General features: G+C 40.8%; 4 protein-coding genes across 5 annotated transcripts; 2 read left to right on the forward strand and 2 right to left on the reverse strand.

Moving 5' to 3' along the window:
• Positions 1–139: 139 nt before the first annotated feature.
• Positions 140–9,840, reverse strand: hdac10 (histone deacetylase 10). 2 transcript variants are annotated; one of them, XM_014335321.2, is made up of 21 exons: positions 9,028–9,840; positions 8,072–8,196; positions 6,779–6,913; positions 6,589–6,685; positions 6,407–6,504; positions 6,058–6,162; positions 5,886–5,954; positions 5,674–5,800; positions 5,387–5,452; positions 5,239–5,298; positions 5,059–5,148; positions 4,856–4,962; positions 4,708–4,775; positions 4,258–4,501; positions 4,079–4,169; positions 3,872–3,957; positions 3,277–3,333; positions 3,065–3,146; positions 2,587–2,775; positions 2,071–2,230; positions 140–1,971 (listed from the first exon to the last, which is right to left on the reverse strand). In XM_014335321.2, the coding sequence occupies exons 1-21, from the start codon at positions 9,070–9,072 to the stop codon at positions 1,940–1,942; spliced, it is 2,133 nt and encodes a 710-aa protein (XP_014190807.1). In that variant the 5' UTR covers positions 9,073–9,840; the 3' UTR covers positions 140–1,939. The 2 variants fall into 2 exon arrangements, with proteins under 2 accessions (XP_014190807.1, XP_042079104.1); XM_042223170.1 differs by lacking the exon at positions 9,028–9,840 and adding an exon at positions 8,314–8,377.
• A 27-nt stretch (positions 9,841–9,867) lies between these two features.
• Positions 9,868–12,861, reverse strand: aplnr2 (apelin receptor 2). Its single transcript, XM_005927804.3, has 2 exons — positions 12,664–12,861; positions 9,868–12,489 (listed from the first exon to the last, which is right to left on the reverse strand). Exon 2 carries the CDS (start codon positions 11,661–11,663, stop codon positions 10,182–10,184), a length of 1,482 nt encoding a protein of 493 aa, XP_005927866.1. The 5' UTR covers positions 11,664–12,489; positions 12,664–12,861; the 3' UTR covers positions 9,868–10,181.
• An 889-nt stretch (positions 12,862–13,750) lies between these two features.
• Positions 13,751–16,687, forward strand: LOC102311680 (endonuclease domain-containing 1 protein). The gene is made up of 2 exons (XM_005927803.3): positions 13,751–14,896; positions 15,698–16,687. The coding sequence occupies exons 1-2, from the start codon at positions 14,603–14,605 to the stop codon at positions 16,292–16,294; spliced, it is 891 nt and encodes a 296-aa protein (XP_005927865.1). The 5' UTR covers positions 13,751–14,602; the 3' UTR covers positions 16,295–16,687.
• Positions 16,688–22,344: 5,657 nt separating this feature from the next.
• On the forward strand, positions 22,345–24,411 carry LOC121814939 (apelin receptor A-like). Its single transcript, XM_042223197.1, has one exon. It carries the CDS (start codon positions 22,616–22,618, stop codon positions 24,095–24,097), a length of 1,482 nt encoding a protein of 493 aa, XP_042079131.1. The 5' UTR covers positions 22,345–22,615; the 3' UTR covers positions 24,098–24,411.
• Positions 24,412–26,327: the final 1,916 nt, after the last annotated feature.

The following is a 26,327-nucleotide window of genomic DNA, read 5'->3' on the forward strand; positions in this document are numbered from 1 at the left end:
GTGGGCATCTACACAAACCACTGATTCACGTGTGAGTAAAACCTTCATTGCTTCGCCGGCTCTCCAACAGCGCCACCCGCAGGTCGGATTGGGAAGCAACGTGTGCGTCATCCCATGGGTTTGAGGGGGGCACAATAGATAGCCTCCCCCCAAAAAACGTCCGTACCAAGCCGTTGGAGTTAACCAATAAATTACTCTTTTTACCTCTAATTACTCTTTATCTCAATATAACGAATTATTCATTTTGTGGTAATCGTATCATTGCACAGGAGTGAAAATTGGAAACCTAAAACTGTTTCCAGATTTACACATCACTGTTCATGAAAATAATAAGTACCACTGTTTAGTTGCAGCTAAACTGTGAGACACAATGTAATGACAGCAGAGCCAGTGGAAGCTGGAAATGGATCACCTGTGGTTTCAGTTTTAAAATCTTGGCTACGGCTCAAATTGAAATAAAGGAAACAAGAAATTAAACGAGGCTTTTGTTTGTTTTTTATACATGGTATTACTGGTCTGGCACACTTGAGATCAAACTGGGATGTATGTGACCCATTAATTAAACTGTACTGAATTAACTTCCAGTTTAGGTGATCAGATGACTCACCCATTTCTATCTCACATGATGAGAGGCTCAAAAGTCTTCTGTTGTGAGTCTCACAAGAAACATGGCTTACAAAGAATTGTGGTGATCTCTGAATTCAAAGATATGCAGAGATCATTTCAGAACATCACCTAAAACATCACCTTTCACAGCTGTTACAACAGGAAAAAAGGAACGGGGAGACACATAACCTTAAAGTAAATATAAAAAGTTAGATTCTAGATTTATGCTTGTAAAATGTGGTGAAAAATTACATTAAAATACAATATATAAGATCTGCCTTTCTATGATCAATGCCAAACCTTTGAACTGTATAGTTAGTGTGATTTATCTATCAGCTTTCCCATCTGTTTGTATCTAACTCTGGATCATGAGGAGACTGACGTCTTTCCCAGCTGTCACCCAGCAAAAGAGGGCTACACCCTGGACCTGTCACCAGTGGACTGCAGGGCCGACACATATAGACCAGCAGAAAAGAGGTCTCCTTACTTGAATGAATGAAGACTGAAAGGCTCTAAAAACTGTTAAATGTGCCCTCAAAGGTTGAGAGTGAGCATGCAAGCCTACTCAAACAGCTTCCCTGGTGGTCAACAACACCTCTGTGAGGAAAGATAGCAATACAATGCCGATGTTCAAACCACAATACTGATACCTTGGGGCGAAAAAGTACAAAAGCAAAAAAACTATTTGGCAGCCATTTTTTTCTTTTACAAATGTAACATTTATTACAGAGAATATCAAAGTTGCTTATGAAAACTTCATGTTAAATTACATGACGTGTGCTATACAAGACACAACATTTCAATTTACAGCAAAAATCAGTCAACTATTCAATCATGTGAATGGCACAAAAAAAAAGAAAGTATAACTATTTTGATCAGTGATTGCTTAAATATTTTTTATATTGCTGTAAAATTTATTAGCTCTTTGCACTTGGCTAGGTCTCCTGTGAAACTGATTTTGATCCAAGTGGAACTTCCTGTTAAAAGAAATGAAAATTCAAAAAATCCAAATGTAACCAGCAGAAAACTGTTGTGACAAAAGAGATAAATGTCAGCCGGAGATCTGTAAACGTCATCATTTTTGTTTAGTCAACAAGGCTGATAACGCTCATACGCTGATACAACAGTACAGGTAAATCCAGCTTACCAAATAACTTAAACACTGTTTAAGTCATTGAATAGATTTTTTTTTATGAGACGGCAAAAGCTTGCGTTGATTGTGATATTGCTTGAATGAATATTATAACACATGCATAATTTCTAAGCAGCAGGACAACTGCTGTCATAATTTACCAAAAATAAAGTATCAAAAAGTCCATGACACCCTCCATCCTCAGTGTTCATCACTTCTTTGAGTTTGTGGTGCTGTTTTTAGAAGACAGAAAGTCCCGTTAATACAGTAGCAGTTATTCTAAGATCTGTGGATATTTATGTTGATTTCAAATGTGATGCTGCTGCACTCACCTGTGGTCTGAAGGAATTTCCAGTCTGCCTGCAGCCTGTGTCTCAGCTTCTCTATGGCCTCCGTGTCTTCTGTTAGCGGGGCTTGAAGTTGCTTCAGAGAGGCGGCTGGGTTACCGAGGAGGGAGGATGCTGTGAGTCCGATAAGCGCCTTCTCCTCCTCCTGAAATTAAGAAGTAAATGAATTAATACCGAACACTAAGTATGCAAACATGCTGCCAACTCCTCTTAAAATGCTTCTTAAGGTTTCACAATATAGCAAAATTAGAGGACATCTACTCTCTTCTTCTTTCAGCTGCTCCCTTTAGGGATTGTCAGAGTAGATCGTCTGCCTCCATATCACCCTATCCCTAGCATCCTCTTTTGTCACACCAACACTTTGTATATCCTCCACTACCTTCATCAAAGACTCCTTCACTACATCCATCCAACCATATATCTCCAGAGCTCCTGCCTGGCAGCTCTACATTGTTGAAGACATCTAGTGTGCCTTTATGAAATCTTCCCCAGCACTCTTACCTGCAGTACCACCAGTGTATGTCCAAGTGCAAAGCTCTGCAGTAGGCCAATTAGTTGTTGCCACAAACTGTCACTGACTCCACTATCTGGCATTCGAACCAACACAACAAGACCGGGGTCATATTCATACCCAAGGGGCAGGAGGAGGCCAAACACAGCCTGTGTGAACCCTGACGTGTCACTGCAGCCCTGTGGGTGAACAAACAAATGCATTTAAACACATTTAAAAAACAAAAGCAAAAAAAAAAAAAAACACCTACTCAAATTGTCTATGCAGAAAAATACATCTCAGTCGCCTTTAAGAGCTGTATCATAAAGGTTTCTGTCCAGAAATCCTTAGCAACTGTGTAATAATTCAGAAACTCTGAATATTTAATGATGCAGTTTTAAAGGAAAGGGAGCTAATGCTGACTAGCGAGATGTGTGAGTGTATATTTCTGGCAAATATTAAATGTGATTACAAAGCAAGCAGCAGTACCTTCTTCAGACACACACGAATGTAATATTTGCAGCTCTGTTCCTCAGTCTGTGCACTGCCCATCTGCACCACAAGTGTTTCCCTGAAAACAGAAAGATTTTTTCAGCATGATGTCCTCGCCGTTATGGACAAATAGTGTGTTTTATTGCATCAATTGTGCCTTATAGTTTGGTTTTACTAAGACTAAAACAGAGAGCATAAATGATACTCGCCTGTCTTCTGTAATATGGCTTGGGACATTCCCGTCACCCACACAGACGACCAAAACGCTGCATATATAAAGACAAGTTTTAACAAAGCAGATTGCAATCTTGCTAATAAAACTTCAATATACAAGCGCACTCCAGCGGTATATTTAGTAGGCTATATTTATCATGTTAACTTGCACCTCTGTAGTTGTGCCATAGTTGTGCTTTGCAAGTATCTTCACTTCCAAGTGATATTTTTTACTAATTTTGCAGTTACGTCCTAAAATCTGTCTGTATAAATAAAATGACTTCACTTGTTCACAACACGAGAAAGATAATGATATTTTATTTAGATTATTTCACCAAAAAGTACATAAAAATATTAGTTCCAAATAACTCCCAGATATGCATGGATTTAGGTTAAGTGGTGATTCTAAATTTGCTGTAGGTGCAAATCTGAGCTACAATAGTTTAGACTGCATTTCCTTTGCAAAGTGACCAAGCATATTCTTTGTATGTGTGTGTTTCCTGTAAGAATATTTCTAATCATTTTTAATCTCTAGCTGATATTTAAAAAGAGCAGAAGGTGTAAGATTTGATTAAGTCGAGGTTGTTATACCGGTTGCTGAGAACAGTTGTAACGTGCTGGACAATGCTTGTCATCGCCTTGGTGACGTCAGGCACCAGTGCAAGGCCACTGCAGATCTGAGAGCCGGGAATTAAAATTATATCATGTAGGCAGCTCAGCAAAGCACAAACTGCATTTACAAGACATGATATCATAATAGCACTCACATAAAAGAAACAAACAACATTATGGCTTTACCTCATTCTTCTCCATTTTCTCTGTCAGGGCTATAAAACTGGAGACGGTTATAAAAGCAGTACTGTCATCTGCGTCTCTGAGGAAACTCTCCCTTGTTTTAGAGAAAAAAAAAGATTTCAAACCCAGTTACGGTGAAAACCATGAACTGAAATGAGCCACAACAACCCACTTATCCATACCTTAACTTGCTGGCTAAGAGTGGGTCAAGATCCTCTGAGAAGCTGAAGCGTTCGCATCCCTCCGGGCAAGCCACGTCATCAGGGAGCACTAAAGCAGCACATACTGGAGGAGTGACGCGTTTTGGAGGTTCAGGCCACACCTTTTCCTCCGTGACCTTTTCTTCTTCTTCTCCCTTCTCTGTCGTTTCTTCTCCTTCTCCTAATTTAATCCGTTTGGTGCTGATGGTGGAGGCGGGCAGATCAGCTGAAGAAGGGAGTAACTGTTTTGAGACCATGTCTTTTATAGTGATGAGAAGTTCAAACGGACGTAAACGTGAAATACAGCTAGCAAACCCTCAGCTAAGTGATGCTACATCACTCCGTTTGACTGAGGATGGAAACAAGTTAGAAAGAAATGAGGTTATCAGACTCCTGCAGCCTCAGGTCCCTTAAAGGCTCTGTTATGGTTACCTGCGTGTTTGAGGCACGACCAGTAGGCCTTATGAGCTGATCGGACACACTGAAGAGATTCAAGTGCACTGAAAAAGAAGAATTAAATTGCTGCAGTTATAAAACACACAAACTTTGAGACACAAATTTGACTGATTGTGATGCACACCTTATACAGGGACTTTTGAGGCTTGCAGGTCTCGGCACAGGATCTCCAAGCAATGTCTGGACTGTCTGACACACAGATTGGACGAGGGAAGTCAAGTTGTATCCCCCCTGGAAAACACAAAAACACAAGTTCCCAGACAACAGAACATTAACAGGCTGTTTTCTTGTTTCCATGTTTTAGCTGTATAGGCTGGGCGGCCTGACCTCCAGCACAGCACACAGTTTTCCTCCTGCTAGGTTCATCAGCAGGTGAGTCAGATGGGCAAAGACATCTGGAGTGGCACACATCTCACCCTAAATGTAAGTATAACAGTAAGCGAGTGGATGCAGAGGTTTATAGTGCATGCATGTAATTAGATAATGACATTAATAAATATGTCATACCTCTGGGTCACCGATGGCTGAGTCAAATCCCGCACACACCAAGACTAAGTCTGGGCAAAACTATCAAAAACAGTTGTATGCTTAAACCAAACATTTTATAGATCACCTGCCTTTAGGTAGGAAAAAGGTAATTTTTGGAATGGCTCACCTCATATGCAACTGGCAGAAGAACGTGACAGAAGACTGACAGATAGTCACCATTTTCCATGCCCACCTGAAATAGCATGATGAGGTCTTTTCAGTAAAAGAATAAAACACACATACAGCTTGTACACACACAATCAGGAAAGCAAATAGCATGCATGTACACACTACCACAAACATAACCTCACTGGTGGTGGCATTATGTGACACTGTGAACTAGGCTTAAGATAAAGCAAGAAGCAAATAGAAAAAAACCCCATAATGAAACCATAAGTGTGCAGTATTTCTGACCTTGTTCCATGGTACATTTATATTGAATCCTGCCCCTTTCTCTTTGCCAACAATGTCGTAGTCAGAATCTCTCAGATGAGGCCAGAATTTCTGATGCTCATAGCGGTGCCAAGAGAAGTAGAGCACGCTGTGAAAAGGAAAACAACAAACACAGTGAGCAGAATTTGAAACGCAAGCAGACAACATCTGCTTCTCCTTTATCAAAGACTCACCTGGGATCATCCTCAAAGCAATACTGCACCCCCTGACCGTGATGTATATCCCAGTCAACTATCAACACCCTGAAGACAAAATCTGAGGTGAATACATACAGCTGTGGATTTGTGGATCGTTAAAATCCTTAATGATTACCAGAATAAGCATAAAGACTAAAAGTCACATTACCTTTGGACTCCATATTTCTGCTTAGCATATTGAGCCGCTATAGCCACATTGTTGAACACACAGAATCCATTAGCAGCACTGCGCATACTGTGGTGTCCTGGTGGTCTATTAATAATAAAAAAGAAGCAGTTATGTAAAAAAAGAAGATTTTACACTTGTTGTTGCCCACTTTGCCCATTAACTACTAAAAAGTTAATCACTAACAAACTAGTAAAAATATGAATTTTAATGTAAAGACTTTTAACCTGATATTTACATTCCTATTAACTCATCAATAATGGACAAAACAAAGGCACTAATACTGAACAAGCCATGAGTGCATATCAGAACTGCTGTATCTCAGCCTCACCTGACTAAAGCCATGCCATTCCTCACCTTCCCTGTCATAACACTGTCTACCAGCTGCAGCGCAGCACCAGCAGCAAGCTTGGCACAGTGGTAGATGTTCTAGGATGGTAAATGACATACAGAAGAGGATGTCAGATACAGATTTTCTGTTCCTGTTAAGCGGCTGTTAAGTGGGAGACTTACTGGGTGGAAGTAGACATCACCGTACTGACGAGTGAACTCCATAAGGTCCTCCAGACTCATGTAAGGAGTCTTCTTCACCGCCTCCAGGTATTCCTCACTGTTGAGAGGAGCAAAGTAAACACAGCTCAGTGAACTGAAACAAATATCTAAACTATATCATACCTTCATGACAGGAGTTAGATAAGATGACCTGTGAGCCAGAAGAATTTCTGCGTCCGTGGCCTCACGGACAGGTACGGAGACGCAGCGATCAGCCAGGCCAGTCCTGACCAAAGTCTCATGACTCACAGTCAGACGCTCAGGCACCTCAATCTTACAAGCTGGACTGCAGGAAAACATTACACACTTAATGAATATTTGTTAATTAGAAAATGAACATGACACTGATCCATTTTACTATTCGATTTCTTTCAGCTCTTATATAAAAACAAGAAATATATAAAAGACACAGTGAGACATGCCAAATGAACTCTGTAGAAGTTAGATATGGAAAACAGCATTTTGCTAAATATGACTTTGTAAAGGAGATAACCAAAGCAACAGACTGGGCAGGAGAGAGGTGAAGAAGAGAGTGCACACAGGTGGAGAGGGTGCAGATGAATGTCAGGGGTGATTTGTGGCAAAAGAATTGCAGCAAGAGTGAAAGGGAAGGTTTACAAGATGGTAGTGAGACCTGCCTTTGATGATGACAGAGCTGAAGCTGTTAATTCAGATGTTCATAGATGTAGTGAAGGAGGACATGTAAAGGGTTGGTATATCAGAGGAGGATGCTAGGATAGGGTGAAATTGGGGGAGATGTGGCGACCCCTAAAGAGAGCAGCCAAAAACAAAGAGAATAAACCCAGCAACACGGCACGGTTCAGACAAAGACATTTATTTCAGCAGTAGAACTGCAAATAGACAAAAGCTGGCGGTCAAAGCTCGTTGTCTTTCCAAAATAAAAGCATGAGTCTTAAACTTTAGAGTATTTTCGGCACATTTTGGCATCTAAGAGTCACAAACATAATAAATATCACAATTGCATTTACTCATTTTTAACTGTGAAAGTTAAACCATACGTAGACCTCAATTAGTCCAAAAGAAAACAAAAACTATTTCGCAACGTTTTTAAACAGGTGGTGTAGCAGCTATAGCGGGCCGGGTGGGTGTACACTGAAATCCCCGACCTGACTAAACGTGACCGAACAAAGTGCAACCGTAATAACCAAAACGGGTGTCTTCTCTAACTAACCGTGCCAGCAACAAGGAACAACTTAGGTTCCCATGACTTCTGACAGATCACACATTTTAGCCAGTGTTTAGTAATGGGAGAAAACTAATAATTTGATGAAGTTACCCGTTCAGTGAAATTACAGTATGAAATATTTACTCCTTGATATACTTTAGGCATGTTAAGCTACAGACATTTGCAGAAAAGACATTTGAAAATTTTTCTTTTTAGCCACGTAAGCTTTATAAACGTAAACATGGATTTACTACTCACTCAACCCAGAGCAGTTTGTACTTGGTCATCTCGTCATCATAAATCAGCGCTGTTCCCATCTTCGTTATTCCTCGGGTAAGAATAGGTAAGTAACTGCGACCCTCACTATGAGAGTAGCGACGTTTCTGCAGACAGTTTCCAAAAGGACACGAAGTAAGTTTAAAATGAACCGCCGACTAATTAATTTTGATCCAACATTGGCAGATTTTTATGCAACATATAAACGAATACCAGTATAATACCAAAATTCAGTGACTGTACAAAACTGTTTACAGTTATTCATCGACGCATATGATCTTCTATGAGTTTTATGTTGGTTTTCACACAGTTCACTAGCGCAGCAGCGCCACCTGCTGGGCGGGGTTCGATACTCGTCGTTCATCATCTGTCCCACTGATACCCAAAGTGACAGAATCACCGGATAGTATCAGTGCTGGGGTATCTTGGGTCATTTACAAGAAATTCATTAAATTTGAACTAAAGTCAGATTCTTAATTTCTTAGTTTGGGCATAGTTGATTAGTCTTATTTGGATACAAACCACAAAGGCAGAACTTTATCCTTAACTTTAACTCATTGTTAAACATACAATATATGAAAAAATAAATACAAATTAACAATATTATTAGTACTGTATCCTGTATATCCTTTGACCTATATTATCTTTTTACTATTGAACATCTACCTCACTGCACTTACACTTTATATTTTTGTGTTGATTTTTTTAAGGTACATGGAGGTTCAAACTTCCTGTGGCTTCCTTAGTATTTAAATCAGTTATCCATGACATGTCTTGTTTGAGCTGTATGACTGTTTTGGAGACTGCTGTTTGAGGTGTTAAATGATGTCACATTGTACTGCTACTGATACAAATGGAGGGGCCAGAGTATTCGAAACACTTTAGAGAAGCGAATGTAACAACAGCACTGAAGAGGTAAAAAAAGGTGAACATTATACCTGTGTGAAAAGTGTGCCTCCTGGTAGGATGCTGTACTTGCCCATTTAAAGTCAGTGTTCTTCATAAAGGGATTATAAATCTTTTTTTTTTTCAAAGGAAACTGAAAGAAATCTCCGTCCCGGGTCATCCGTGGATCGGGTTTCCTCCGAGGTGTGGGCACGGAGGGTAAAGACAAAAGCAGAGTTTTGTCTTTACCCTATAAGATTCAAAATTATTCAAAGTAACACTCAGGTATGCCGTTCAGCAGGTTAGTTACAACGTCGGGAGTAGCTTGGGAGAACAAGGAAACACAGACTGCTTCAGGTTGCCTTCCCAAACCAACTCAAAGGTTTATTCATCATACAACAGTTTATATAGAGGAAAAAGGTTCGTGTGTCAGCAGATTCTCAGTTCAAACCGGTACAGACCAAATAAGGAAGCATCTTCCTGCCCTCTGAGCAAAGAAGTATCCTTTGTATAGTTTATCAGTTCAGCTACAATTTATGATTATCCCAGCGAAATACACTCCTAGACATAGAACACAGAGTTCTTTCATTAGTGAATTCTGAAACAAACCACCTGGCCTTTAACAAGCCTTTTTCTAAGAGATAAAGAAGGGAGGATGGGAGTAAGGGAGTGATCTCTGTGGTATTTTCGACCTTGAGGTACCATCCTGTGATTCTTACACATTAATTCTTGGGTCACAGAGAAAGAGAAAAACAACTAGTAAATGGGCCTTATTGAGTAACAGTTTTCCTGTATAATATCACTATAAAACAATATCCTGTAAATGCTACCATGGTATCAAAATATCACAACAGAAACTTTGCAACAAATGAAAAAAAAAAATTCTTTACATTACTTCCTGACATCATTTTAATAATGAATAATAAAAACAGTTTAACAAAAATCAACAAATAATTCAAGATGTACAGAAATATGGAAACAGTTCATGTTACATGAGAAGATTTGATTTGACCGGAGAGGATGTTTTGCATGGAATCTTAATGGAATGGGTGGAATTTTTCCTGTGGGAAACAAAGCATCAGAAACCAGAATATATATTGCATGCCTTCTTCTGATGATAATATTTATTTTGAAAATACTGACATACGTACACAATGTCATGCATTCCATTTTATTTTCACTTTTCATGACATAGGGTTAGCGTTACTTAATTGTCAGAAAACATTGCACCCTGATATCTTGACTTCTTGAGTTCTTCAGGTGTGGCAACACCCATCTCCCTAACTCCCCCCTCCTGTTCCTCCTCTGTCCTGTCTGCTGTTTCTTCCTGTGTCCTCATGGGAAAAGCTGAGCTCTGCTCCCCTTTCTCTTCAACTCCTTCAGCTTCGTGCTCTTCCTTTCCCTTTGCTCCTTTTCTTTTCATCCTGCACAACACGAGGAAAGCTCCTTTGCATCTCTTCCTAAATGATGGGTCACAGGCAGCGTAGAGGAGAGGGTTCAGGCAGGAGTTGAGGTAGGCTAAACAGGTGACATATGGATGAGCAGCCAATAATATCTGATCTAAAGAGCAGGAGTATGGGACAAATCCAAACTCAAGCAGCAGGGACACAGTTTTATTGACATGGAGAGGCAGCCAGCACAGGAAGAATGCCATCACTAACGTGACAATGACCCTGAGGAGTCTGCGCTGCCGTCTACGGTCAGGACGAGGGCCCCGTCCGAAATGTCTGCTGAGTAGTTGGACCAGTGAGCAGTAGCAGACCAATAAGATGACAAAAGGAAGCAGGAAGCCAATAAGAGTTGATTTAATACTTAATGCAGCAGCCCACCACATCTCTGTCCTGTTTTTTTCTTCCTCTTCCAGCTCTGCTCCAGTCAGCATGGAGTAATCCATCTGGCAAGAAAGGAAAACAGACCTGGAATCAGCGGGTTCCAGCTGCCAGTCGTCCTCATATTCAGGGTCAAGCTCCACCTCCCGGACAGAGCGCAGCAGCAAACCGGGAAGTGCCAGTATACCCGCCAGCACCCACATCCCTCCAAGTATCCACAAAGCCTTGCTGGGGCAGCTCCTTGGTGCATGGTGGCTGGAGTGCCGGTGCCTAGTCAGAACCCAGTAGCGCTCCACACTTAGCATGCTCAGGCTGAACACGCTGGCATACATGTTCAGAGCTGTGAGGAAGCTGCTAATCTGGCAGAGAGGTTGCCCAAAAGGCCAGTGGTAGCCCATTGCTGTGTAGACGGCCCAAAGAGGAAGAGTCACAAGGAAACAAAGGTCAGCTAAAGCTAAACTGGCAATCAGAGAGTCAGTCAGCGAGTAAGAGGGACGGGAGATGGAGGGAGAGCAAGAGGATGAGGTGGAGGAATGGGAGGATGTTCTGTAGCTTTGCCTGGAGGAAAATCCACAGTTTGAACTTTGAAATTTGCCAGTGTTGTTAATGTGCTGCTGACTGCTTCTAAAAATGTTGCTGCAGCAGAACTGGCCATCTTCTGCTGGCTTTCGGTCCCTTCTCCTCCTCCCCTTCACTCGGTCCAGGTAGGCCCAAAGCACCAGGCTGTTGCCAGGACAACCAACCAGAAATGCTAGCAGGTAGACAGATGGGATGATGAAAAACGAGGGAGACCAGTCACTGTAGTCACAGAGAGGGGGGTTGGTAGGAGCAGGGGAGGCGAGATAAGCTGGTTCTGACATCACTCTGTATATACTTGGTTTTTTATCGAAAAGGTTTTGGCATTAAAATCCACTGGAGTTTTGAAATACTGTAGCCAAAACAGCATAATATCTAGATGTGAAGAGACAAGATTCCTGCACTGGAGGAATGGTTTTAGGTGAAGAGGTCCAAATTCCAGGAGTGGATAAGCCTCCAGTTCACATCTGTTGATTTTGATGGTCTGGAAATTCAGTGAAAGATACAAATAGATTTTAAAAACTTTAGCTACACTCATTTTTGGAATTATGTAAATTTATGTTTTTTCCATGCGCATGCTTCTCCCGAAAATATATTAAGGATCATGAGGACCTCACTTTTTTCTATACAGCAATTTAAACACTTAGACAAACAATTTTAGGCAATTTTAACATAATTTAAAACTCATACAAGACAACAAACAGAATCAAGACTGCAACAGTGCACACTAAAACCTTAAGTAAGGAATTTCTAGGACCATGAGCACTTTCACTGTGATGACAAAACATGATTTAACTGAGTAAACATTTATAGCTTTCTGCTTTCACGTTCAATTCTGAAAGTGAATTCTGAAAATCTGCATAAAGCTCTCTCCAACTGGCGTGTTTTATAAATACATTTTTTATCTTGACTATGTGAAATAAGAGAGGATTTTGATGAAGGCGCTTACCTTATACTTGCTTTATTACCTTGGATAAAACCAATTCACAGGTGCTTACAACCATGGTACGATAGTTGTTATACAGAAATCAGCATCATCCCATCTTCTCCTGCTGAACTTCCAGTCTGGGTTTTCTTCTGTCTCTCTCTCTATCTCAGCTTCTGTAACAACTGAAGAAGGTGAGTGTTTCTCTTAAGTCTAAATATACACCAGTGTCGCCTAAACACACACACAAGTAAACTAAAACCCAGAACCCTCCTTTCTCCCATTCTCCAAACTAGACCACCCCAGCAGGAAGTAACAAGACCTGCAAGCATCAACCCCCCCAACACAAACATACTCACCTCCCAAGAGACACAATAACTCCACTCATCCTTCCCCCCACAAACTCGAGATACACAAACAGAGTCCTCCGTCTCCTATACTGCTCGTATTCTCCATGCAAAGACACAAACAGATCCAAATGCACCTATAGTACACAAATACGTGCAAACACAAGCACCCTCTTTGTTGTCGGGGGTCTCACATTTGCTCTCAGTGGTCAAATGCGGCTACCCACACTGAGAGCAAATAACAGCCCTCACATTCATAGTCAGACTACAATATCAGAATAGAGGCAGCCTTCATGAATACAATGAAAAGGCCTTCAAGCCATTGATCCCTACCCAGTGTAAACTGGGACAGAAATAAGAATTTCCATGTGAAAGTACATCCAAACCCACAGCTGTGTTGTCTCATGTCTTATGGAAGCTGCTAAAAAGTCCATTAAAATCATGCTCAGCATGGATTCTGAGATCCTTTCTCAATTTCAGCTGTACAAACAGCATTATCAGTTATATTCAAAGGAGTAAGACACTTTGATCGAAGTAACAAAGTCAGTTTAGTCCAAGAAATGTATTCGTTTTATGGACTTATTTATCTTCATTCTGCTCATCCTTAAAGTGCATTTTCTCTTTTGGACTTTCTTCCTAATAATGAATATGGTAAACAATGACTCACACTGTTAGTTGTTATGCTTACGAAATGCAATAATAAATTATTAGGACTTAATAATAAAATCATTCCAATTTATAAGATGATAAAAGACTATCTTTAAGAGGTAGTTGGAAATGTCCTGTCTAAACCTACATATTGTAAGGAGGGAGGGATAATGGCGAATGGGGTCAGCGTGGAATTACAGTGTAAATAGTGAAGATGTTAGGATAATAAACAGGAAGTGCGTGTTTCCACAGAGGTCATTCTGCCACTAACCTGTAGCTATGGGAACAGATGTTTCTAAAAAAAAACAAAAAAACATTCCAGTCAGTCTTTTCTCTTATAACACACACACACACACAAGCACACACATGCACACAGACACAAGCAAACACACACACAAGCACACACATGCACACAAAACTTTACTGCTGAGAAGAAAGGAAAGGCAGAGTAAATACAAGTAAAAAGAAAAGAAAACTGTAGGCTGTTGTGTGCTGATCTCAGAGGTCAGTTTGCATCTGTTTTCAGATTTTATTCAGTCTACCTACTTGTATTTTTGCTAAAATGTCAGTATAATTCTTGTATTTTATCATGCCCCTCAATGCAATACAGCATAAAAAATAAAACTAATAACTGAAATATGTTGTATTGTCATAAAGCTGTCCAGCAGTATATAAACACAATCATCTTCAGCTGCAAAATTAAAGCAATAAAGACTCTAATTAATCAATAATATAACAATTATGACCCCACATAAAGAGTATTATTAGATATTGATGATAAAAATGTTTTTTTTTACTTTAGTAGGATTAAGTAGAATTTTACCCAGATACAGAGCGTAAATACTTGTTTTTCCATTTTTTCACTGTTTTTTTTTTTTTTACAACAGTTACTCATTAGTCTACAAAAGGCGTGTAAGTGTGCAATAAAGTGCAATGCCACTTTTCACATTTCACCTAAATTCATGCATAGAGCTGCATATGAGCCTGAATTTCAGACCACTGTCATCAATTTCTTAAAACTATATTTCTCCCTTTATTTCATAGAGAATCCTTGTAAATCTAACCACATGTTTAGGATGCCTACAAGTCTTCCACTTGAAAAATGTTCTTTCGGCTTTGCTGTGCCTGTTAATTGGTACCTTTTTAAACATGGTAGTGGATCGTTTGCCTGCTGAAAGGAGAACAAGATAAGGATTTGCATAATATGCCTGATATGGAAAGAGCCACAAGACAGGCAAAAAGCACACAGCGGTAGAGTCTTTCATGGGGATTAAATGCACTGTGGAGAAATAGATGTTTCATCATGTCTGTCTACAGAACAGATCAAGCTTTCATCTGTCTTCTGATTGTCGTGATGGTAGGAGGCGAGGTGCAGGAAAGCCTTTCATCCGAGTGTAAGCAATTTTTGTATATGGGGACGCTGCTTCGAGGGCTTCAAGAGCAGTCGTTTAAAAAGATTTGCCAGTTCTATGGGGGTAAGCCACGATTTGTAACCCTCTACGACACCTTCAACCACATCCCTATTTATTCTGCCTACACCTTCAAGCGCTCAGACGGCTCCAAGAAAGTGGACGTGCCTTGGATGTATGAGCCGCAGGTAGGCAGGGTTGCTAGCTTTGCTGTCTGAGCCTTCAAATGTGTTCTGACCATCTGCCAAAAAGTGGTGGTGTTTCTGTATTTTGTTTCTGTGTGTGTCTGTGTGTGTGTGTCTAATATCTGCTGATATTCTCATGCACTGGTAAATAGGCTGTAGTCAACAGAACAGGGTTATATATACAATAATGACCTGTATTGCAAGTCTCTTTATGCCTATTGTACAATATAATCAATCCAATGCCATTTTTTCTCTCTCAATATGACGTGATATCATTCATGACAAATATGTTGAGATACAGATATGTATGAGAGCTTATGGACGAATAGTAATTCACCACAGTTTAAATACAACTTATCATTTCACTTTTTGCCACTAGGTGCTTGTCACAAAGTTTGAAAATTGAAACTCCAGTTTTATCAATAAATGCACTACTACCACTGCTGTGAGGTTACCAGAAGGTCAAAAGTTCTTTTTTATCAAGTAAAATGCTGTTGCTGCAAAAAATTACAACCTGAATGTTCTGTTTTTGCTAATTCACTGTGATCAGTGCAAATGTATAGGTTATGTATGTTAAAATATATTAAAATAAACATAGTTGAACTAACACTTTTTACTAGCAGCATCTCAGCCTTTTAATAATCTTTTTGTAAATGATCAGTGAAGCCCATTTTCAGAATGCACACCCTTTAAATAAAATGCAGATGACACATTTAGTGTTGTTGCTGGTAATAAATAATATAAATATATAAGAAATCTAAATATCCTGTTTTTTTTACAATTTTAACATGACCATGTTAATAGCTCTCCTCAGTGTCCGGCCCCAGAGACATGCAGCAGCTGCCTTCAGAAAATGTGCACGGGAGTTTTGAGGATGCTCAGGCTGTGCTTGAGGACTACTCCGACACTGTGATCTACGAACGCGGTCAGCTCAATCCAGACGAGCACCAGGCCGACCCTGACGACAAAGCAGCCACCTACACGTTGACAAATGTGGTTCCTCAGGCTCGTGAGTTCAACATTGGTCCATGGAAACAACACGAGAACACTATCCGCAGGAGGCTCAACAACTACTGCAGGGGCACCGCCTATGTGGTCACCGGGGTCACCACGTCGGGCCACACAATCCGCCGTCACAACATCAACCGTGTGGGCATCCCTACCTACCTGTGGTCAGCCTACTGTTGCCCTGATTATGACCACAATGCTCCGTACTCCGAGCGCTCCAAGTTCCCTGCGTTTGCATCTCGTGGGCTCAACGACAGAGAAAATAATAAAGTTATAGAGATGACGGTGCAGCAGCTGGAGGATTTCCTGAAGAGAGTAACTTATGTTGACAGCTCTTTCCAGATATTCTATGACAACTGCCTGCCTCCTAATGGTGCACCACATTTGTCTTAAAAAAATTTATTACATTTCCATTAGTGTGTAAAACAATCAAAATGTTTGTTCATCTTCACATTATCTCTGGCAAACCCATGCTCCTTATAAATTAAAACTACACCTGCCTCTGTAGGCCTTTTGTTCAGGACAGAGATTAGACCAGCTGTTTTACATTTTCTCGTACACCTTAACTACAGCACTTCTCTGCACCTCAGTTTGCACTAGTTCTACAGCCTTAGAAGAGCATTTCTACATTTTGGGAAAAGTACTCGCTGCTAATTGCTCTGACATTTGGATTTTAAACTGTACCATTAAATGTGAACTACACACAAAAGAAACCACATTATGGCCATTTAATTTGAATATAAAAATAAAATCCTCTTTCTGTCTGCTACTCTATTTGTTTGTGACTGTCTATTCATTTTATTCAGCGTCTGGTCTCTTTACTCGTTTTTTCACACAGGAGGTCACACATGATACAGTATTATAACATAAAACAGACAAGCCGATATTAACTCCATGAATTATATCAGTGAATGAGACTGAATGAATGATATTTCAGGCAGATCCTGGCAGTTGGCATATGACAGCAGGTGGTCATCTCAACTGTGGATGCTTTGACCAGCAGCAGATTGATAAAGAGCCCAAAGTATATGAGTCAAACAATAACTTGCTGATGTGACCAGAAGAGGGAGACCCTATCAGTGTAATCTCAAGCTTCACTATTTTCACTTTTGGGAGAGTGAAAAGAGAGAAACAAGGTCATGTTCAGCTGTGTCTGTTACTTTACAGTAATGTCCACGTTTGTCCAATCCATTCTGAACCCTGAAAATTTATGAAACTATATACATAAAAATGACTGTAATCCATAATAAATTAATTAAACAGACATGTTTTATTCTAAAATCCCTTGGATTGAAGTTGAAAGTCTGAATTTCAATCACATATTGATTGATTTAAAATAGACTGTGATGGAGCATAGAGGCAAAATGATCAAAAATCATGGCATTGTCTAAAAACGTATGGACCCAATATTATGCTGCAAATTGAATCACTTTTGCTATTCCCAAAAGGAGAATGAAACTAAGAAGAAGTAGTGTAGATAGTCTAACTAAATACAGTTGTAATGATTGTGTATTCAATTCAATTTTATTTTATTTATACAGCATCAAATCACAACAAGAGTCACTTCAAGGTGCTTTATATTGTAAGGTAAACCCTACAATAACACATACAGAGAAAAACCCAACAATCATATGACCCCCTATGAGCAAACACTTTGGTGACAGTAAGAAGGAAAACATCCCTTTTAACAGGAAGAAACCTCCCGCAGAACCAGGCTCAGGGAGGGGCGGCCATATGCCACCACCAGTTGGGGTGAAGGGAAGAAGACAGGAAAAAGACATGCTGTGGAAGTGAGCCAGAGATTAATAACAAGTAATTATTCAATGCAGAGAGGTCTATTAACACATAGTGAGTGAGAAAGGTGACTGAAGAAATACTCATGGGTATCCCCTAGCAGCCTACACATATTGTAGCATAACTAAGGGAGGGTCAAGGTCACCTGATCCAGCTCTCTATATACTTTATAGGGGTGCAACCACACTCGTATCGATATTGAACCGTTCGATACAGTGCTTTCGGTTCGGTATGCATATGTATCGAAAAATACAAAATTTGTAACTTTCCTTCTGACTGTCTGTGTTGAGCGCTCAGTGAATCTGCGTTCGACTACTCCGCCTAGGCTGCACTGTCAGCGCAGATCCACTGAGCGCTCAACACAGACAGCATCGTCAGAAGGAAGAGCGCAGGGCAAGCTAGCGAGACAGAAGTTAAGCTCTCCTTGCAACATGGCAAATTGAACCTCCCCCACCCTCATTCAGATCTGGCGTTTGGAATTATTTTGGTTTTCATGTGACGTATGACCCTGAAGGTAAGCGCGTCATGGACTAAAGTAAAACAGTATGTTGGATGTGCCACGCAATGCTCAATTACATGGGTGGGAACTAGTGTGTTAGCGCAGTTAGCTCGTTAACGTGTTGGCCGTCTAGCCCCACAGGGGATCAGGGGTAGCTCGTTAACGGAGATTTGCCGTGTTGTGGCGTTAACGTCATTTCAACGAGATTAACGCTGACAGCACTAGTGGGAACACAACGAATATGACTGCACATTTACCCGACATCATCCTAGTGCAAAGACAAGTGGAAGCAGACAAAAACAACAAGCATGCATGCTACAAACTTTACCCGAGTCATTTAGACAGCCGTTAGCACATGATTCTCCTTATGGGGACCTGATATGTTTAATATTGTGGCGAGCTCAGACAAGGAGGAGACGGAGGTGTCGTTTGGTCTTGCTTCCCGTGAGCTAGCACAGCCGTTTATTGACATCTGCAGAAGAACACTGCCGCTAGCTAACTGCTCAGCGCGGCAACCGCACAGCACAACAACAACAACACACAGGGCGCCCTCTGACCCCGGAAGGACACACCGTCGCAGCGAGAGGGCGTCACCCGTCACTATGGCAACATAAACAAAACATAACTGTACAAACAGAACCCCGAACAGCCCTGACCCGCTACATAGCCCCCACCTAAGGGGTCAGTCGTCCCCGACGACCCCATTACCCCACACAAAGTCCTGCAAATGTCCAGGTGCCTTCTTTTGGCGCACCGGCCGGTCACGACCGGCGGGGGAAAAGTCACTCGGGTCAGAACATGGGGTGCCACCATCATCCCACTTCTGACACCAATGTGGCGAGCTCAGACAAGAGGAGACGGAGGTGTCGTTTGGTCTTGCTTCCCGTGAGCTAGCCAGGGAGCACAGCCGTTTATTGACATCTGCAGAAGAACACTGCCGCTAGCTAACTGCTCAGCGCGGCAACCGCACAGCAACAACAACAACAACACACAGGGCGCCCTCTGACCCCGGAAGGACACACCGTCGCAGCGAGAGGGCGTCACCCGTCACTATGGCAACATAAACAAAACATAACTGTACAAACAGAACCCCGAACAGCCCTGACCCGCTACAATATGCTGCTGAGAATATAGCCCAGAAGAAGCGTATAGTATAGCTTTTATTTTGGAAAGAGCCATTTCTCTGTAATAAACTCTCTTTTCCAAAGATGAGTGATTCCTCAATCAGATTTATTTTTTAAATTACTTTTGTTTCAGCAACATTAAATTTAAAAACTGTACTTTTGAGTTAAAATATATATTTATAATTTTAATAAATGACAAATTAAAAAGGCATGAACATTTTTTGTATCGAAAAAATATCGAACCGTGACACCAAAGTATCGAACCGAACCGTGAATTTTGTGTATCGTTGCACCCCTATATATATATGCTTTAGCAAAAAGGAAAGTTTTGAAGCCTAATCTTAAAAGTAGAGATAGTGTCTGTCTCAATCCAAACTGGAAGCTGGTTCCACAGAAGAGGGGCCTGAAAACTGAAGGCTCTGCCTCCCATTCTACTTTTAAATACTCTAGGAACAACAAGTAGGCCTGCAGGCGAGAGTGAAGTGCTCTAATAGGGTGATATGGTACTACAAGGTCATTAAGATAAGATGGGGCCTGATTATTCAAGACCTTGTATGTGAGGAGCAGGATTTTGAATTAAATTCATTAACAAGAAGCCAGTGAAGGGAAGCTAATAAAGGACAAATATCCTCTCACTTTCTAGTCCTTGAAATTCCTGAAAGAAATTCCTGCAGTGTAACTAATTGGTGTGTGTTATCTGGCGTCATAGAAAGATGGGTTTCATCTGCATAGCACTGAAAATGTATGCTATGCCTTCTGATGGAGGGAAGCATGTATAATGTAAACAGAATTGGTCCTAGCACTGAACCCTGTGGAACTCTTTTACATGAACAAAGTGGAATCTGTTGGATAGATATGATTCAAACCACTGCAGTGCAGTACCTGTAATACCTACAGCGTGCTCTAATCCTCTAATCAGATATTATGGTCGACAGTATCAACGCTGCACTGAGGTCTAGCAGGACAAGCACAGAGATGAGTCCACTGTCAGAGGCCATAAGAAGATCATTTGTAACCTTCACTAAAGCTGTTTCTGTGCTGTGCTGAGCTCTGAAACCTGACTGAAACTCTTCAAATAAGCCATTCCTCTGCAGATGATCTGTTAGCTGTTTGACAACTACTCTTTCAAGGATTTTTGATATGAAAGAAGGTTGGAGATTGGCCTATAATTATAAACAGCAAAGATGTTTGTTTTTTTAAGTAACAGTTACATAATGTTACATCTGTGAATGATTTTGAGTCATTTTTCCTCTAATGATAAGAATTTTATTTGTAAAGAAATTCATGAAGTCATTACTAGTTAGCGTTGAAGGAATTGTTGGCTCAACAGTGCTCTGACTTTTTGTCAGCCTGGCTACAGTGCTGAAGAGAAACCTGGGGTTGTTCTTATTTTCTTCAATCAGTGATGAGTAGTAAGATGTTCTGGCTTTGTGGAGGGCTTTCTTATAAAGCAACAAACTATTTCTCCAGGCTAAATGATGATCCTCTAAATTTGTGACACACCATTTCCAACTGTGCTAATAACAGATTAAATGCCATGTTGAGGCTGTCATTTTTAGCATCTACATGGATGTTAAAATCACCCACAATAATTATTTTATCTGAGCTGAGCACTAAATCAGATAAAAAGTCTGAGAAATCAGACAGAAACTCTGTGTAAGGCCCAGGTGGACGATAGATGATAACAAGTAAGACTGGTTTTGAGTTTTACAGCTGGGGTGGACAAGGCTAAGCATCAGGCTTTCAAATGAATTAAAAGTCTGTCTTGGTCTTCGTTAATTAATAAGCTGGTGTGGAAAATTGCTGCCACACTGCCCCCTTGGCCTCTGCTTCGAGGATTCTTATAGTTAGTATGACTCGAGGGTGTTGATTCATTTAAACATAGGTTTCTGTAAGGTTGAGTATTTGTTGATCAATCTCTAACAGCGACTTGGAAGAGAGACCTAAAGAGAGACATTTCACTGTTTTATTCTTTGGTGCTGTTGATGATACTGTTTTCCTTTTTCTTTGTGATTTTTTAAAATGTCTAAGTCATTTTTTGACGATTTTTATCTGTTTTTTTGTCTGTTTGGGAGCAGAGATAGTCTCTAAGCGGATTTGACCATGAGAGCAAATGTGAGACCCCCGACAACAAAGAGGGTGCTTGTGTTTGCACGTATTTGTGTACTATAGGTGCATTTGGATCTGTTTGTGTCTTTGCATGGAGAATACGAGCAGTATAGGAGACGGAGGACTCTGTTTGTGTATCTCGAGTTTGTGGGGGGAAGGATGAGTGGAGTTATTGTGTCTCTTGGGAGGTGAGTATGTTTGTGTTGGGGGGGTTGATGCTTGCAGGTCTTGTTACTTTCTGCTGGGGTGGTCTAGTTTGGAGAATGGGAGAAAGGAGGGTTCTGGGTTTTAGTTTACTTGTGTGTGTGTTTAGGCGACACTGGTGTATATTTAGACTTAAGAGAAACACTCACCTTCTTCAGTTGTTACAGAAGCTGAGATAGAGAGAGAGACAGAAGAAAACCCAGACTGGAAGTTCAGCAGGAGAAGATGGGATGATGCTGATTTCTGTATAACAACTATCGTACCATGGTTGTAAGCACCTGTGAATTGGTTTTATCCAAGGTAATAAAGCAAGTATAAGGTAAGCGCCTTCATCAAAATCCTCTCTTATTTCACATAGTCAAGATAAAAAATGTATTTATAAAACACGCCAGTTGGAGAGAGCTTTATGCAGATTTTCAGAATTCACTTTCAGAATTGAACGTGAAAGCAGAAAGCTATAAATGTTTACTCAGTTAAATCATGTTTTGTCATCACAGTGAAAGTGCTCATGGTCCTAGAAATTCCTTACTTAAGGTTTTAGTGTGCACTGTTGCAGTCTTGATTCTGTTTGTTGTCTTGTATGAGTTTTAAATTATGTTAAAATTGCCTAAAATTGTTTGTCTAAGTGTTTAAATTGCTGTATAGAAAAAAGTGAGGTCCTCATGATCCTTAATTTATTTTCGGGAGAAGCATGCGCATGGAAAAAACATAAATTTACATAATTCCAAAAATGAGTGTAGCTAAAGTTTTTAAAATCTATTTGTATCTTTCACTGAATTTCCAGACCATCAAAATCAACAGATGTGAACTGGAGGCTTATCCACTCCTGGAATTTGGACCTCTTCACCTAAAACCATTCCTCCAGTGCAGGAATCTTGTCTCTTCACATCTAGATATTATGCTGTTTTGGCTACAGTATTTCAAAACTCCAGTGGATTTTAATGCCAAAACCTTTTCGATAAAAAACCAAGTATATACAGAGTGATGTCAGAACCAGCTTATCTCGCCTCCCCTGCTCCTACCAACCCCCCTCTCTGTGACTACAGTGACTGGTCTCCCTCGTTTTTCATCATCCCATCTGTCTACCTGCTAGCATTTCTGGTTGGTTGTCCTGGCAACAGCCTGGTGCTTTGGGCCTACCTGGACCGAGTGAAGGGGAGGAGGAGAAGGGACCGAAAGCCAGCAGAAGATGGCCAGTTCTGCTGCAGCAACATTTTTAGAAGCAGTCAGCAGCACATTAACAACACTGGCAAATTTCAAAGTTCAAACTGTGGATTTTCCTCCAGGCAAAGCTACAGAACATCCTCCCATTCCTCCACCTCATCCTCTTGCTCTCCCTCCATCTCCCGTCCCTCTTACTCGCTGACTGACTCTCTGATTGCCAGTTTAGCTTTAGCTGACCTTTGTTTCCTTGTGACTCTTCCTCTTTGGGCCGTCTACACAGCAATGGGCTACCACTGGCCTTTTGGGCAACCTCTCTGCCAGATTAGCAGCTTCCTCACAGCTCTGAACATGTATGCCAGCGTGTTCAGCCTGAGCATGCTAAGTGTGGAGCGCTACTGGGTTCTGACTAGGCACCGGCACTCCAGCCACCATGCACCAAGGAGCTGCCCCAGCAAGGCTTTGTGGATACTTGGAGGGATGTGGGTGCTGGCGGGTATACTGGCACTTCCCGGTTTGCTGCTGCGCTCTGTCCGGGAGGTGGAGCTTGACCCTGAATATGAGGACGACTGGCAGCTGGAACCCGCTGATTCCAGGTCTGTTTTCCTTTCTTGCCAGATGGATTACTCCATGCTGACTGGAGCAGAGCTGGAAGAGGAAGAAAAAAACAGGACAGAGATGTGGTGGGCTGCTGCATTAAGTATTAAATCAACTCTTATTGGCTTCCTGCTTCCTTTTGTCATCTTATTGGTCTGCTACTGCTCACTGGTCCAACTACTCAGCAGACATTTCGGACGGGGCCCTCGTCCTGACCGTAGACGGCAGCGCAGACTCCTCAGGGTCATTGTCACGTTAGTGATGGCATTCTTCCTGTGCTGGCTGCCTCTCCATGTCAATAAAACTGTGTCCCTGCTGCTTGAGTTTGGATTTGTCCCATACTCCTGCTCTTTAGATCAGATATTATTGGCTGCTCATCCATATGTCACCTGTTTAGCCTACCTCAACTCCTGCCTGAACCCTCTCCTCTACGCTGCCTGTGACCCATCATTTAGGAAGAGATGCAAAGGAGCTTTCCTCGTGTTGTGCAGGATGAAAAGAAAAGGAGCAAAGGGAAAGGAAGAGCACGAAGCTGAAGGAGTTGAAGAGAAAGGGGAGCAGAGCTCAGCTTTTCCCATGAGGACACAGGAAGAAACAGCAGACAGGACAGAGGAGGAACAGGAGGGGGGAGTTAGGGAGATGGGTGTTGCCACACCTGAAGAACTCAAGAAGTCAAGATATCAGGGTGCAATGTTTTCTGACAATTAAGTAACGCTAACCCTATGTCATGAAAAGTGAAAATAAAATGGAATGCATGACATTGTGTACGTATGTCAGTATTTTCAAAATAAATATTATCATCAGAAGAAGGCATGCAATATATATTCTGGTTTCTGATGCTTTGTTTCCCACAGGAAAAATTCCACCCATTCCATTAAGATTCCATGCAAAACATCCTCTCCGGTCAAATCAAATCTTCTCATGTAACATGAACTGTTTCCATATTTCTGTACATCTTGAATTATTTGTTGATTTTTGTTAAACTGTTTTTATTATTCATTATTAAAATGATGTCAGGAAGTAATGTAAAGAATTTTTTTTTTTCATTTGTTGCAAAGTTTCTGTTGTGATATTTTGATACCATGGTAGCATTTACAGGATATTGTTTTATAGTGATATTATACAGGAAAACTGTTACTCAATAAGGCCCATTTACTAGTTGTTTTTCTCTTTCTCTGTGACCCAAGAATTAATGTGTAAGAATCACAGGATGGTACCTCAAGGTCGAAAACACCACAGAGATCACTCCCTTACTCCCATCCTCCCTTCTTTATCTCTTAGAAAAAGGCTTGTTAAAGGCCAGGTGGTTTGTTTCAGAATTCACTAATGAAAGAACTCTGTATTCTATGTCTAGGAGTGTATTTTGCTGGGATATCATAAATTGTAGCTGAACTGATAAACTAACAAAGGATACTTCTTTGCTCAGAGGCAGGAAGACGTTTCCTTATTTGGTCTGTACCGGTTTGAACTGAGAACCTGCTGACACACGAACCTTTTTCCTCTATATAAACTGTTGTATGATGAATAAACCTTTGAGTTGGTTTGGGAAGGCAACCTGAAGCAGTCTGTGTTTCCTTGTTCTCCCAAGCTACTCCCGACGTCGTAACTAACCTGCTGAACGGCATACCTGAGTGTTACTTTGAATAATTTTGAATCTTATAGGGTAAAGACAAAACTCTGCTTATAGGTGCCCACGCCTCGGAGGAAACCCGATCCACGGATGACCCGGGACGGAGATTTCTTTCAGTTCCTTTGAAAAAAAAAAAGATTTATAATCCCTTTATGAAGAACACTGACTTTAAATGGGCAAGTACAGCATCCTACCAGGAGGCACACTTTTCACACAGGTATAATGTTCACCTTTTTTTACCTCTTCAGTGCTGTTGTTACATTCGCTTCTCTAAAGTGTTTCGAATACTCTGGCCCCTCCATTTGTATCAGTAGCAGTACAATGTGACATCATTTAACACCTCAAACAGCAGTCTCCAAAACAGTCATACAGCTCAAACAAGACATGTCATGGATAACTGATTTAAATACTAAGGAAGCCACAGGAAGTTTGAACCTCCATGTACCTTAAAAAAATCAACACAAAAATATAAAGTGTAAGTGCAGTGAGGTAGATGTTCAATAGTAAAAAGATAATATAGGTCAAAGGATATACAGGATACAGTACTAATAATATTGTTAATTTGTATTTATTTTTTCATATATTGTATGTTTAACAATGAGTTAAAGTTAAGGATAAAGTTCTGCCTTTGTGGTTTGTATCCAAATAAGACTAATCAACTATGCCCAAACTAAGAAATTAAGAATCTGACTTTAGTTCAAATTTAATGAATTTCTTGTAAATGACCCAAGATACCCCAGCACTGATACTATCCGGTGATTCTGTCACTTTGGGTATCAGTGGGACAGATAATGAACGACGAGTATCGAACCCCGCCCAGCAGGTGGCGCTGCTGCGCTAGTGAACTGTGTGAAAACCAACATAAAACTCATAGAAGATCATATGCGTCGATGAATAACTGTAAACAGTTTTGTACAGTCACTGAATTTTTGTATTATACTGGTATTCGTTTATATGTTGCATAAAAATCTGCCAATGTTGGATCAAAATTAATTAGTCGGGGTTAGAGGGAGGAGGTAGGGAGGGAGGGTGGAGGAGGCACCAGAGTCATTTTTTGACGATTTTTATCTGTTTTTTTGTCTGTTTGGGAGCAGAGATAGTCTCTAAGCGGATGGGGTTTTGGGGTGATAGCAGGAGGAGAGAAGCATGAGAGTATGAGAGAAGTTAAGGCATATGGTGAAATAGATGGTGAAATTAGGAGGAAGTTAGATAGTGCTGTGGTGTCATGAGTTATGGTTTGAGGCGAGGCATTCACATGCTTTATCAGATGCTACCCATCCTGTGATTAGCTCTCAAAAGCTCCATACT

The sequence above is a fragment of the Haplochromis burtoni genome, unplaced genomic scaffold, assembly GCF_018398535.1.
Source record: "Haplochromis burtoni strain Fernald_Lab_line unplaced genomic scaffold, NCSU_Asbu1 Contig_104, whole genome shotgun sequence".
Taxonomy (NCBI): Eukaryota; Metazoa; Chordata; class Actinopteri; order Cichliformes; family Cichlidae; genus Haplochromis; species Haplochromis burtoni.